The sequence below is a fragment of the Podarcis erhardii genome, assembly GCF_964252035.2.
Source record: "Podarcis erhardii genome assembly, chromosome: 1".
NCBI classification, from domain to species: domain Eukaryota; kingdom Metazoa; phylum Chordata; class Lepidosauria; order Squamata; family Lacertidae; genus Podarcis; species Podarcis erhardii.
Window position 1 is genome coordinate 112407069 of NC_138497.1, and position 15226 is coordinate 112422294.

Sequence of the window (15226 nt, forward strand, 5' to 3'; positions counted from 1 at the left end):
CATGGGCTGAGAGTTCTTTGCTTTGATGAGATGCCAGTGCCAGTGATCCCACCCATAATCTCCTGAAATAACCACATGGGTATATGTAACCCTATGACAATTACAAAATCTTTATCAGATTTGGCTGTTTTGTTTGCTTCCCTTTCTGGTCAGCTATGGAAATTGTTAAGTAACTGCAGAAGTTACAACTTGTAATTTAAAATGTCATTTGTGCTTGCAATTCTGGTCTCTAAAGCTGTTTGGAGATAAGCCGGCTGACTTCTTTTTGTTCTTCGCAATTTGCAATATGTAATTTTAAAGCTTTTTCACATTGTTGGTTTCAGAACATTTTGAATCCTGTCCTGAGTCATGCAGGGCAAAAATAGAAACAAGTACAGGCAGTTTATAGCATTTTAGGTGATACAGTGGATCTTAGCCTGCGTGCTTTAAATTCATAATTGAAGGAGATCTTCTTTAATATTACCCTTCCATTGTTTTGCCGTCACAGATCTTGTTACATTGACATTATCGGTGATATTAGTGATAATCAGTATTAATATGGGCTTATTTTAGAAGACTGCACTGTTCTTTGGCAAACTCTGCTTAAGTCTGCAGCTGGTGTGAGCCATGTGAACAGGTGTGAACTCACCTGCCTGCCATCCAGGTGGTTGTGGAGCCCCAAGCTCCTTAGCCTCAGGAAATGAGCCTTTTCTGACTAGCAATGAAGCATTCACCACTTGGTGAATTTATTTTGTTCATTGCGTTTCCTCCCACAGGAGTCCAGGACTTATCAGTTCTGGATGTAGCAAATCACCAACCAATTAAAACGGTAGAAAACAGCACCAGCAGAGCAAAGGAAGAGAGGAACTGATGACCATTCAGCCTCGGTCACTCTCCCTGAAAGTCCTGGTCCAAAACACATGGTTGTTTGATGTAAAAACAATGACAATGTGGAGGGAAAATACAAAAGGGGTGCCATCGTGGAGAAACTCTCCCACCACCTACTGGCTGCTAGTTGATCTCAAGGTGTTAGTTGTCAGGTTGTTAGTTGTAAGTATTTGGGAGGCCCCAAGCCATTCAGGTCTCCAAATAACAATAGCAACACCTTATATCAGGAATTCAGTGTTTTACAAGAGGTGCCATTTGATTCCACTTTGCCACGCCAGTTAATAATTGGGTGGTCACATTAAAAGAAATATTTATTTATTCCATTTATATCCCATTTTTCCTCCAAGGAGCTCAGGGTGGTGTAGTGGTTAAGAGCAGCAGACTCATAATCTGGTGAACTGGGTTCACTTCCCCGCTCCGCCACATGCAGCTGCTGGGTCACCTTGGGCTAGTCACACTTCTCTGAAGTCTCTCAGCCCCACTCATCTCACAGAGTGTTTGTTGTGGGGGAGGAAGGGAAAGGAGAATGTTAGCCGCTTTGTGACTCCTTCGGGTAGTGATAAAGCGGGATATCAAATCCAAACTCCTCCTCCTCCTCCTCTTCTTCTTCTTCTTCTTCTTCTTCTTCTTCTTCAGGGTGGAGTGAAAACTTCTCCACCTCCTTGCTTTATCCTCACAAGAACCCTACAAGGTAGGATAGGCAGAGAGACTGCAACTGGCCCAAGGTCACCCCTGGCCCAGTCTCCACCCCCTGAGTAGAGATTCAAACTCGGGTCTCTCAGGTTCTAGTCCAAGGACTCAGCTATACAGCTGCAAATAAAACGTTTTAAGTTCAATATACAATGTGACGCTGGGTGGGGATGGTGAGCCTTATGGAAAATTCAGAGTATTTTTAAAAACACTTTTTAAAAAAAGCATTTTCAGAACGGTTTTTATATGTGTCTAGATTCCACCCAACACTCTAACCCCTACACCATACAGTCATATGAAAATACAGTAGGATTAAGTAATTATCAAGTACAGTGGTACCTCGTGTTAAGTACTTAATTCGTTCTGGAGGTCCGTTCTTAACCTGAAACTGTTCTTAACCTGAAGCACCACTTTAGCTAATGGGGCCTCCCGCTGCTGCTGTGCTGCCAGAGCACGGTTTCTGTTCTCATCCTGAAGCAAAGTTCTTAACCCGAGGTACTATTTCTGGGTTTGCGGAGTCTGTAACCTGAAGCATATGTAACCCAAGGTACCACTGTACTGCTATATCATTTTCTATCCTAATTTGCAAGACTTGACGATAATGAAGCTGAAAGCTGTTCATTGAACACAAGGGCTATACACAGCCACTATTACAAGCCTTCGTACATTAGAGAGACCACACTTAGCAGGCACAGTGGGCTGGATCAAGATTAAGTTATTTGATAATTTGGCCCCGCCAAAATCAGTGTGCAAAGTTAATCATAAACAGCTTAGATCTCACTGTTACCAGAGTAACTCAAGTCTGACTCCCACTCAGTAAGCCAAGAACTCTGGACATTCTCAAGAAATATTTCTAAACTTCTATTCACTGTGCACTGGAAGGGCAGAAGCAACACTGAACATTACCACCCTCAACAAGCTTAAGACTGAAAAACTGAAACCAGATATGAAGCTACCTATACAAACTTGAGGGTGGTTTAAGAAATAAAGCTAATTGTGACAATCAAATAATGCCATATAATCTAAGTATATCTCCTGACTAACAGATGCCTTCCAGAATTCCAGTTAGAATTTGTGAACAGAAAAGGAACAGTTGGACACTGTCAGTGCAGATACTGATGAAACACTGAACTAATTTTTTTGCTTGCATCCTAAATTGTAGTGACAAGCTCTAATCTGCCCATCATACTTTTCCTTAAGCAGAGAATGCCTTTGAACAATCATATGGTTACCAGCTCTTCAACTGTGGGGATCCGAGTAGTTTATATGCAACTGTAGCAAAAAGCAACGAAATTAGTGTTGACACATACTCATTGGACAGCAAGAAAGCTAGGTAGATCAACAGCAGCTGCAACTTCCAGACCATTTTCTAGGGTAACCTTACATACTGAGCTAGATGAACCAACAGGCAGACTCAGTATACAGTAGCTTCCTATGTTTCCATGCAGTATTCCATTAAATGGTTGTCTGTGCTAATCTACAGTCTGTTGTCTGTGCAGTTCACATCTTTTGACTCTGAAATGTTTACACTGTTGGACAAAACTGGTCTCCCACTGATATAAATGCTTCTAGGGCACTTTACAGTCCATTATTAGAGGTTATTTGTCTCCCTGAAACAGTAAGCTTTACTGAGATATTTAGAATCCATTGTTTGGTAACTCTTCATTTTCCCAGTGCATTTGTGTTTCACCTATTGAGCAGAGTTTGAAATTCACAAGGCAGTAGGCACATTTTGCACCTGGCTGTCAGTCACTTGCGGTCAAGTGAAGATGCCTGGGCACCAGAATGGCGCCTGACATCTCCACCATCTGGAGGTTCAGGCCTGGGGACCCTTGAATCTTGACTGTTTTCACATACTAGCAACACATCCTGTAGAATTCTATCCCATTATTTTTTATCTGGACAATCAGAATGAATTTCAGGAATCAAAAAGTCGTATTGAATAATGTGACTTTCAAACCGTCTGGTCCAAAAATGGCAACTAGACGTTTTGCCGACTATAACCCTGGTTTAAGGAGCCATTAAGGAGCCTAAGTTATATATCTGGGTTTCTAACATGGCTATTGAGGTAGTCACACTTTAACATAAATGGAAACCATGATTCTTTTGTATGCACTGTATGTATACGACCCATGTATGCAACCTTTGTCTCAGCAATGTACACGTTTACTGAGCCAAACGTAACTACCATGGACATTATTTTGATCAGTTTGCATTTAGCTGAGGGGGGGGGACCAACCTGAGTTTAATTTGCTTGGCTTCATCTGGCTCTCAGATACGGTATATATTTAATAGTTTGGCTGTGATGGGTGAATTAAACTTTTGATCAGATTCCAGTTCTGGCCCAAATATTGATTTATAAATGTGTGACACATAAAATACAATTTTTAGGGGGCATTTATATGCTCTCCTATAAGCAGGTTCTCAGGGCAACCTAAGCAAGGTTAACAAGATAAATATATTTTACTTTATTTGCAGGTGGAGATTTACATTTTACCTTTATATATTCACCTATGGAGCCAGACTCTTGAAAAAGGTAAGGCCCATTTGAATAATGAAATTAGTGTTAATGTCCCATTGTGTTTCTTATTATGTGTGTCTGAGAAAGGATCTTCTAGGAGGTGAATCACTGCCTCTTCATATCATGACACAGGATAAGGTGATTTAGAAATACATTGCATACAATAGCTGGAGAGAATTGTGATATGTGTGTAAGCTGCTGCTCACTCTTCTTTATAATGTGGATGAAGAGCTTCTCTTTATGTGCTTTGCTCCATTGGGAGGGGGGGTTGTCCAGAGAATGTGGGTGGGAGACCTTATTAGCACCGGGATGCTCAAATGAAGCATCTCATGAACTGGAGACAGGTTCCCAACTTAGAGATTGTCACATGTGGCAATCACATTTGCATAGATTTAATAGCTAAGCCACAACTGGCCATAAAAAATATATCATAAAAAACATTTCCAAACCTTAGAAAACAAGTGTGGGGTTTGGGTTGATTGGCTTGTTTCTGAGCATTCATCACACTACTTTATTTGGGAAGTATGAAAAGCTGGCTTTTTGCTCAGTCTGGCATACTTTAAACTTGCCTTCACTGGTCATTCTATATTAAATGTGCTCTTTTATATGCCACTATGGATCCCTGTATATTCCCCTGTATATTCAAAATGAATGGGAGAACTAGCTCGTGTTCGCCCTTTGCCTGTAATCAGGCATCAAGTTGCTCCTTTGGTAGCTTATGGCGCTGTGTATGTCTGTGTATAAAATTCAGGAACCATTATTTTCAGGATTGAAAGCAATCTGGGAAAGGATGGCATTTATTTAAAGAGTAGATTTTGTCTTGTTCAGAGGACGTAAACAAAATATGAACAGTTTAGCTTTCAGAATTTCTACTTAAGTGCTGCAGATGTTTTTCTATAAGCTTTATTGTTTCTAGATTTCCAGCTTGACATATATAGCAGGCTGAAGATATTAAGATTAATTTTTCCCCACACTGAACGTACTGACTGTAACTTGCCCATATTTCACAGCTGTAGAATTAAACAAGGAGCATGATACACAAACATGATTATGCCGTTATGTTACCACTCTGGATCCCTTGTCAGTATCCCAAGCTATCAGAGATTTTGTGAACAGATGTTGATTCCGAGTAGCATTTGGCAAGATCGCCCGCCCTGTGCAATCTGCTGGATCATTGTTTGACCGAATTAATTGTGACGCTAAGCTTTGCATACTTGTACATTTGCCCAAAGCACATAGTGCTAAACGCAAAAGGTTTTGTTGTTTACTTTCCTGGCAGCATTCTCATTCTGTTCTGGTAAGGGTTGATCTGTTAATGGAACTTAAGTTTTTCTAAACTGAAAGCAGTGGCTTCACAGCTAAGGATTTAACCAAGAGTAAGCCCCACTGAACAAAGAACTTTCCTGGAGAGCCAGCGTTAACCTGCTACTCCTTATTTAGAATATATATATATAGAGAGAGAGAGAGAGGCAGTTACCCACTTCTGATTATTCAAGTGTGAGCTAGAGTTGCCTAACTGAGCACAGCACAGGTGAAGCAGAAGGAAAACTTTGTGGTGTCGGTACTATGTCCTTTGCTTTGCTTTCGTGCTGCCCGCCTGACCCTGAAGCAGTTTGACTGGCAGCTACAGCAGCCCAACTGCATACCAAGACCTATATGGGCCAGATGATGAAGGAATGAAGTGCCAGACGAAGACACTGTGGATCTTATCTGTGTTCACCATGTCCTCTCCAGCCCACTGTTTTTCTGATGCTGCTCTCAAATACTCCATTTGGCAGTTATAGTGGATAACCTAGATGGATAATTCCTCTAATTATGCTGGCAAGTCATATTGATGCAACTGAGTTGGATCTCGGGTCACCCAAGAGTGCCCGGAGCGGTACAGCATCCACCTATTTTGTTGCTTGCAATAGGCCTTTGAACATTGTATCAGTTGTAGTACCACACTGTTATCAGTGTGGTATGAAATCATATCAAATCGCATTAAGGCATACAGATCTGAATCTTGCATCTTAATTAATTGGTATCTGAAGAAGTGTGCATGCACACGAAAGCTCATACCAAGAACTGACTTAGTTGGTCTTTAAGGTGCTACTGGAAGGAATTTGTTTTGTCTTAATTAATATGTGAGCTAATCCGGCATCTCTCTCTCTTTGAACAAGGCTTTTAGGTGGAGATCTTTCTCAGTCTGAAATTATAATGTGCATCACTATCGTGAGTCGATTCTGGAAGTGGGCTACTCTGCCAGCTCTAAGGAGCAAGGAATTTCTGTGTTCAGGTAGCTTAATAGTGCTGTAGATCAGAGGTGAACACAAGACAGGAATTGAAGAGAAGGCAAGGTGCGGGGTGGGGCCAGGGAGAGGTCAGGCAAGGATGGCTAGCTGAAGTTGACAAGATAGAAAAGAATCCCTAGAGTTTTTCAGTTCTGTTAATTAATTCAGATACTGCAAGAAACAGTTTTGTAAGATCAACTACATGGTGGGATTCTGTGAAACTAAGCACAGTCATCTGAAGGAGTCCAGTGCATGGATTGGTGCTGTGAGCACCAGGTTTTAGGAAAGTTTCAGAAATCAAGCTTGATACTTTATGAATCTGTTGAATCTTTCAGACAACATAGCTCTGCAGGGATCAGACTGAAAAATCAAAAAGTCAGGCAAAGATCAACCTGTTTGTAATTGTTCATTCCGTAAGAAAACGAACCCTTTTCTACTCAAGCCTTTCCTTATTAATTAATAAAATCTCTATACTGCCCTTCATCTGAGCATCACAGGGCATTTTACAATGTAAAGACACAAAACTACATCACATAGTAACTAACAAAAACAATACCGCGCCCCCCCCCCAGTTTAAAAGACTACACAGATTGTTTAATTCGCCAAAGGCAAGGGAGAGAAGGGGAATGTTTTTGCCTGGCGCCTAAAGATACTAATGAAATCTAAACTGTATTTTTACCTCTTGTACCACAAAGAAAAGCAAAAAAATATAAAAGCTTCATCTCTTACACCAAAATTACATCTAAAATTAATTTTAACACATTAGATAAGATATTAGAAGGAAAGAAAAAAAGGACAGAAGCAAAATTTTTAAGAGTCAGGACAGCGATAAGACAATAAAAAAGGAAGTGAGTTGTCAGGGCTGAAATCTGAATTGATCCCAGAGACCAATCAGTAACCAAGGCAGCTGGGCCAGGATTGGTATTATATGCTAGGATTGCCTTGTTCTACTCAGTAGTCTGGCTCCCACATTGTGTATTAGCTGCAGTTTCTAAACTACCTCCCACATATAACAGTTCAGTATAACATATTTCATTTATCTAACCTGGAGCTTTCCAAAACATGGACAAGAAGTTAGACTACCCCATCTAGGTACAGCCACAGCTGGGCCATTAGCTGAAGCCAGTGGAAGGCATTCCATACCACTGTGCCTCCAGAAACAGTAGCAGATCAAGAAGTATCCCCAGGCTATTTCTTCAGAGGGAACAAGTAGAACCCTGCCACTCCTATTTAGGGAACCACGTACTAAGCGTGCCTTAGCCTTATCTGGATTAAGCTTCATTATAAATAATATAAAGGTCCTTCCTGTAATTTTGAATTTGGGTGTAGTCAAATTAGTATGATAGGTACATGATATGTTCAGCAGATAACTAGAAAAGGTATTTTGCGGCATCTTTGAAGATTGCATGGGCTAACAGATACCTTGGAGGGTCCCTGCCCAGCAAGATAGGATTTTTGTATGACTCATTAGCTACATAAGGTAACAGAGGGAACACATGAAGTTGGGACTCATCTCCTGTCATCCCTAGATGGGTGAAACCGTCGCTCCTCCACTGTTGCATGGGCTCACCACTTGTAACTTAGTGGAATTGAGACATCTTTCAGCTTCAAACCTGCCTTCATCTATTCATTTTACAGTGGTGTCATCAAACCTTTTTGCATACATATTTGCATTTTTTAAAGTAATTTGATGTCCAAAATTAGTTTCAGCACTTGTACATTTGTACTTTGAGGCAAAGAATACAAGTGCTGCATTTTAGAATCTCTTGGCAATGGTGTCCTTGACACAGGATAAATTCTTAGAAACCCCTTTTTTCTCTTTTTAGTTTCCAGGCACGTTACCATGGTGCCCAAAGAGGCCATTTTGAGAAATTAGCAGGAAGACTTGTTACAATTCTGTGCTTAATGGATGCTTTTTATCTTGGCTCTTTTAATAGTGACGTGTATCCCGCCGAGTTATTCACCTCATTCAGTTGATCACTTGGAGGGTTTCACTGATTGTTGTAAATACATTTTAGAAACTCATGAAAATCAATACAACATAATGAACTCCACACTCTTGCAAAGAATATCTATTGTGCCGGTGGTACAATCAGTCCATAAGCAAGCCTTTGGATGCAGCAGGGGAACTGTTTTGTTAATTGCTTCTGCTGTATTTAGGATTCTGCAGCATCAGATTCAGAAAATATGCATTTTTCTTTGAACAAGTGTTTTTTGTTGGGGGGGCACTAGGGTGGGATGAAGAAAAAAATGAGAACAAAAGCCAACGTTGCAGGTTTGATCCCCGTATGGGGCAGCTGCATATTCTTGCATTGCAAGGGGTTGGACTACATGGTCCTCAGGATCCTCAGGATCCCTCCCAACCCAATTCTATGATCCTATGACTGAAGTCGGAATTCGAGATTCTGTGGTCCACATTAGATGTTTATGAGAAGCTGCAAGAGGGAGTGTGAGCCATGCTTCCTTCTTCTACCAATATGAGCCAGATCCAAAAAAAGGGCTACATTTACTATGGTGGGGTGGAGAACCTGTGGCCCTCCAAATGTTCTTGGAGCAAACTCCTGTCGTCAATCACCACTGGATGCACTGCTTGGGGTTGATGGGAGCTGGAGTTGATCAACATCTGGAGGGCCACAAGTTCTCCATCCCTGCCCTTTGGGGATGTACATGTTCAACTGATGCAGGGCAGAATATATATATCCCTGTGATGTGAATATCTCTTCCCTTCAGCTATAATCTGGAGGTGAGAATGAGATGCTCTGGCTTCCATTTGCTGCTTCTAGTGAAAGTCTGAAGTGGCCCTTAATCTTGTCAATTCTAGATTCTGAGCAAGGAGAGATTTCCAATTATTGTAAACCCTTGGAAAATAACTGCCTTCTCCCATAAACGCTAGCTTTTGTTCCTGAACACTTATGGGGAGGTCTGTAGACTCATGCTTCAAAAGTTGAAGAAGTCTATCTCATGTTGGATTTTTCTGATAGATGCACCAGCTTACTGCTCTTTAAAGTTTTTATCCAAATATATGAGTACTTTATCAGAGGGAGATTAATGATAGCTGAATAAATGTTTGGCAATATTATGAAGAGTTGGAAATAAGATCTGTGACTCCCAATTCCATGCACACATTCAGGTTTTATGCTTGCCATTTGCTTTTGCCAATGTTGCATTCTGTTTGGTTTGCCACACACTGCTTGGAAAAAGAGGTCTAATCCAAGCATGTCTTCTCCGACATTATACCATCCCTGCACATAATTACACCACCACTTGCTTGGTTGTGACACAGAGAAGTACCGTATTTTTCACTCTATAAGACGCACCAGACCACAAGACGCACCTAGTTTTTGGAGGAGGAAAACAAGAAAAAAAATATTCTGAATCTCAGAAGCCAGAACAGCAAGAGGGATCGCTGCGCAGTGAAAGCAGCAATCCCTCTTGCTGTTCTGGCTTCTGGGATTGCTGCGCAGCCTGCATTCGCTCCATAAGACGCACACACATTTCCCCTTACTTTTTAGGAGGGAAAAAGTGAGTCTAATAGAGCAAAAAATACAGTACTTCAAAATTTATTGTGATGGACAAAACGCTTCTGCCTAGTAATTCACTTTTCTGTGTTGGGGATTAACTTGAGTTTAGGGCTTGGGTGTCTATAAACATGCTTTTTAAACATTCAACAGACCAGATAGCTTTGCAGAGAGGAATGTCAGAGTAGCACAATCTCTGATGCTTTTTTCTTTTGCATGACAAAGGGATGTTGCAATGAGTAGTGAATATTCATTTGATTCAGCGGAAGAAGGGTCTCATTACCTGCTTGCTTTGTGAGCATCAGGAGAGGGAGGTTACTATCAAGGAGATTGTGGTTTGAGACCAGTTTTGCTAAAGATTTTAGTAAGATCCTCCCCCCCCCCCAAAAAAAAAATGTTATTCTAGTCTGTTGTAAAGTATTTTATCTCTGACTTTCCTTTGGGCTTCTGCATTCTTGTCCCCTGCTACGATTCCTCAAGCCACACCCCGCCAGATTTTTACTTTCTTTTTTTCCAGTTGTCAAGTTTCCTCAGTATGGCCTGAAAACATTGGAAACGTCTATCAATGGAAGGGATAAATTATACTTGGCCCTGCTTTAGATAGAAATGGGGGAAGCAGCTCAGTCCAGGACACCCTCCTTTCATTGATTGGAATCCGTGGTGATCCCAGTGTTCATCACTCCCTCTTGTATTGTATGATGATGATTTTGCAGACATCAACAAGCTGTGTTTTAAGAGGCTAGTATTACCCAATTATGCAAAGATGACAAGGAAATGGTGTTTAAGGGAAGAGATTGTTAAAGTCCTTAACTTTGCTGAAGTGCCTTGGTGTAATTTGTTTCTTTGAGAAACAAAAGATAATCTTATAAAGTAATTACATTACATTGGGCTGTCATTGCCAAGATGTCACAGAGAAAAATTGGAGGTTAATAGCATCTAAGTATATTTAGAAGTGGAGAGCAAATTCTGTCTTGAAATGAGGCTGTGTTTCTTCTTATTTAATATTCTACAAAGAATCTGGCAGAATACTTCTGTTCAATCTGTGGCGCTCCTGTATAGCATTGCAAAGTATAACCAGTAGAGTCATGCATGCATGTTGGCAAATTGCAGAAACGTGTTAGCAGCCAACAAATTTTAGAAAATAAGAACTCTCCCATTTTAGTAGGGATTTCTATGAATAGTAGCCTCTTTAAGCAGTTCTATGAAATGTTAGATACCTCCAAATGGATCCAGGTACACTTAGAGGATAAATTTGCAGCGGAAATGGAAAGTCAGAAGAGAGATAGCAAGAAACCACTGTAGCCCGAAACACAGTTAAGGATTTCATCATGACACAGAAACCTCTCGGAAAAGAGCAGACAAGTGGGCTCTGCAACACTATGCTTGAGAATTTAGTGTTCCTGTTCAGCGTTCAGTCAGCCATTCCCTTTTCAGGATTTTCCATTTTGTTCTTCCTCCATCCCCTGAGTTTCCCATTTTCCTTCACCGGCAGCATTCCATGCCAACTAAGCCTGCTCAGTGGTAGGGAGCTTAGGGTGTGTATATATATGTGTGTGTGTGTGTGTTCTTCTGGAAATCCTGGGGTTACCCCCAGGCCTTGTATATGTGGATGGTGTCATTTTGACTATATTGTAATTATTACCTGCCCTTCACCCTAAGGTTCCAGGGTGGGCTAAAATATTTTAAACCAACAGTTTAAAACAACTTTAAACTACAGTAATAAGGCAGGTCTTAAAATGTACATCTCAGGTGTCAAAAGCCAGGAAAAAGAGATGTAGCTCTTCACCTGGCGGGTGAAGGAAGGAGAGAGAGAATCTGCAGTACTCCCATAGCACATGCACCAAGTGGGCTTTACTTAGCAAGGAAGGTGGAGAGCTTAAAAGGTCCACTCCCCTTCCCCAGGACCTCCTAGTGACCTGGCTGTGGGTGGAAGGATGCTGCCTGTGTCATAGGGCCTCCCGGCTGCAGCACCCCCCCTAATCGGATAGCCGGGGTGTGTGGCCGCTTGCTGTTGAAACTGTGATGCAGCCAGACCTCCTCTCACCTCCTCGCCGGATCTCATGGGAACTTGGTTTGGCCTGAGAGATCTCATGAGAGCATCCCAAAGGTGATGCACTGTTGGTGTCCCCACCCCACCCCCCGCAAAGTGGAGAGCTTAAAAGCTCTTTCCACACTGGACAACCCCAAGCAAGGCCTGGCATGAAAATAGGTTTTCAATTCTCCTTCTTGCTGAGGTTCAACTTGTGCAATTTCAACCAGCCTGCCTTCAACCACGGGTGGTTGAAATTGTGCAAGCTAAATTGCAGAAGATGTGACTATACGTCGCTTTGAGATCCTATAGTATTGTGTCTGATTTCTGTTTTGTTTGCTGCTGTGCAGTTCTTTTGGATAGGAAGCATTGATAAGAAATTTCAAAATAAAATGCTTATGCTGCTTTCCTGCACAGTTGTGCCCAAAGCAGCTCACATGTCGAAATGAACCATGGTGAAGATAATTTTTATAAGCACGATATAGCTGCTGCTTACAAAACATAGCTGGTAAATAGATCAGTAGCATTCTCCTAGCAACCATCCCTCCCTCCCATTTTAGCACCAGCGCTTAATTTTCCGGCATCTAGAAAAATGCCAAATAATAAATTAACATGGAACACACACCATGAAGACCCCTGTATTTTTTAAATAATATACAAGTTTTACATTATAATGTTACAAACAGAGGCTGCATGGTAAGATAACTAAACTGTTCTCTTTTGAACTGTTTCTAATAAACGAGAGCTTTTTGTTGATACAGAGCTTTTTGATAATTGTTTTTCTCTCAGATAATGAACCATGCTTCGTTTCTTTTTAACAAGTACCCCCTACTGTGCACTACATGCAAATATGTGTGACTAAACCCCAGTGGCCCCTCTTTCCCATAAGAAAAAGCAAGTGTTTGTATACATTTAAAAAAAGAAAGAAAGAAAATGTATCTCATCATCTGTTCAGGTTTGTAGTTTCTACAAGTGTGATACATGATTGGTAATTTAATCCTTTCATTTGCAGTCTTGTCCCCCTATAGTATTATAATTTGCTGTTTTATATTTTGATTGATTTATTGTATTTCATAATATATTTTTGTTGTATTAATATGCTGTTTATCGCTTGCAGGGACAGGGACATTTAGGCCAAAAAATGATGTTTAATATAACCTCTCCTCTGGGTAGTGACATGTCTGGACAGCAACATGGGAAAGAGGAATGCTGAACTCTTTTCCCCTGCCAAATCCCCACACACGTATTGTTTGCTACTTCCCCAGTATAAAGTTCAAAATGTGTGTTTACGCTGCCAAATATTCAAAACCATGTGAGAGGGGAAAGTTTATGGGGCGGGAGTTGGAATGGAAAAGTAAGCAGGCAAGTAGTGTGTGAAGTTTTTTCTCCACTGGTTCTCCACTCAAAATCACCCCATTTGTGTGTAGTTTTTAGCCAGTTCCCCAGTTTCCAATTATAATCTTGCTCTGAAGAAAAGGATGGCAAAAGTTAACATCAGAGCAGGGTTTCGGCTAATTAGGGAGCTGTCCAACACACAAACCTCCTGAAGAAAAATGTGATGGCACAAGGGTGGCATTCGGCATGTGGCAAATGTTTGATTTAAAACAAAACAGAGACCCAGATATTTCTGGTCCAAAGGCATGTGGTACTTAAAAACTGCTATGGGGCCAAGGAATATATCCCCCCCCCCACAAAGCAGAAGTTGCTCATGTACAAAAGTTGTACTAACTTGAACAGCTGTCATTGTTTCTGCTTCCTCTGGAGGAAAAAATAAAGCTTGAAAATGACTTGCCAAGAAGTCTTGTTGAATCCTCCCTCCCTCCCTCCCTCCCTCCCTCCCTTCCTTCCTTCCTTCCTTCAGTTCAAAAATTCTGAAAAGGGATGCAGTGAAGCCTGACCATCTACATTGTGGTGAATACTTACATGGCTATTCAGCCTCATTGGAAAGGCTCAGAATCCAAACTTTTACTAGTCTTTAAACATAGACTCAATAGAGAGAGAGAGCCGGTTTGGAACATTATGTCCCTGTATAGGTGTTCCAGGATATTGTAAAGTGTATGGAAGATACTGTTGTTTTCCCAGGTTTTGGCTGTTTTTCTTGAGCTGTCATATAACTGTTGAATTCTTTTGAAGTACATGACATGGATTTCTAATGGTTTTCCTTCATAATTACAAAACTATAAATACTCACTTCCCTTGTGGGGCTATGTGGCCTCTCATGTGCAGAAATGTGGTGGTGGTGGTATAGAAACTGCATGTACTGCTGATTTATTACTGGTAGCATCTAAAAAATTTGCTTTGGAAAAGTCAAGTTGAAATGAAGCTCAAATGTTGAGTCCATGTTGAGAAGTGCTTCTTTCTCCCTGATTTCGTTATTTTTCTTTTAGCACACTGACCTTACTTTTCTAGTAGTATTTAAATTATAACAGCAGAATGTCTAGAATATGGAACTGTGGGCAAATGTGAACAAAGGGGGGCAGGATTTTATCTAAATGCCAAGGTTGGGGTAGAAGAGGGGTGAACACTAAACTTGTGTTTAGAGAAGAGAGGTTGTGATTAAGATATCTATTCCATACCTGTCCCCCTTTTAAACTCTTCTGTGGCTAATAATAATAATAATAATTTTATTATTTATACCTGGTCCATCTGGCTGGGTTTCCCCAGCCACTCTGGGCATCTTATATAAAACATATTAAAATACCAAACACGAAAAACTTCCCAATACAGGACTGCCTTCAGATGTCTTCTAAAGTAATGTAGTTCTTTATCTGCTTGACATGTGAAGGGAGGGCATTCCACATGGAGGGTGCCTATACCCAGAAGGCCTTCTGCCTGGTTCAGCATAACTTTGCTTCTCGCAGTGAGGGAACCAGCAGAAAACCCTTGAAGTCTTTTAAAAATTATTACAAATGCATTTCCAAAAGGTGGTTGAAACTAGCTTTGGAGCAACTTATTTCTGTGCCTGCTGGTAAGTAGTCAAGTTTTACTTGCATGTCATATTATTGTGTTTAAAACAAACAAACAAACAGCAACCATTGGCCTCAGTCCCAGAGAAATCACCTTGCAAAAGTAGATCGAAGCAGACCCACACTGCGTGTTCCTAAAATTCTAGCAAATGTCTGTTCATTCAGAGCTTTGGAAAAGGCATTCCTATATAGTGATAAAGCCTTTGTGCTGAGTGGGACTTCTGCCAGCAGAGCACTTAGAGGCATTGGAACCTAAGGCTGCATCCTATGCACAGCTAGGACCCATATACCCCACTGACGTCAACGGATGCTGAGGCTGCGGTTGTCAATTAAGCAGATGAAGTACACACACAGGTTTTGCT

At 41.0% G+C, this 15226-nt stretch overlaps 1 protein-coding gene across 2 annotated transcripts in view; it reads left to right on the forward strand.

Annotated features, from left to right (window-relative positions):
• CERS6 (ceramide synthase 6) overlaps window positions 1–15226 on the forward strand; it is a 77763-nt gene that overhangs the window by 40418 nt on the left and 22119 nt on the right. For both annotated transcript variants that reach the window (XM_081873198.1, XM_081873199.1), the window contains exon 4: window positions 4036–4093. In XM_081873198.1, coding sequence (XP_081729324.1) covers window positions 4036–4093 — 58 coding nt within the window. The remainder of the gene's footprint in view (window positions 1–4035; window positions 4094–15226) is intronic.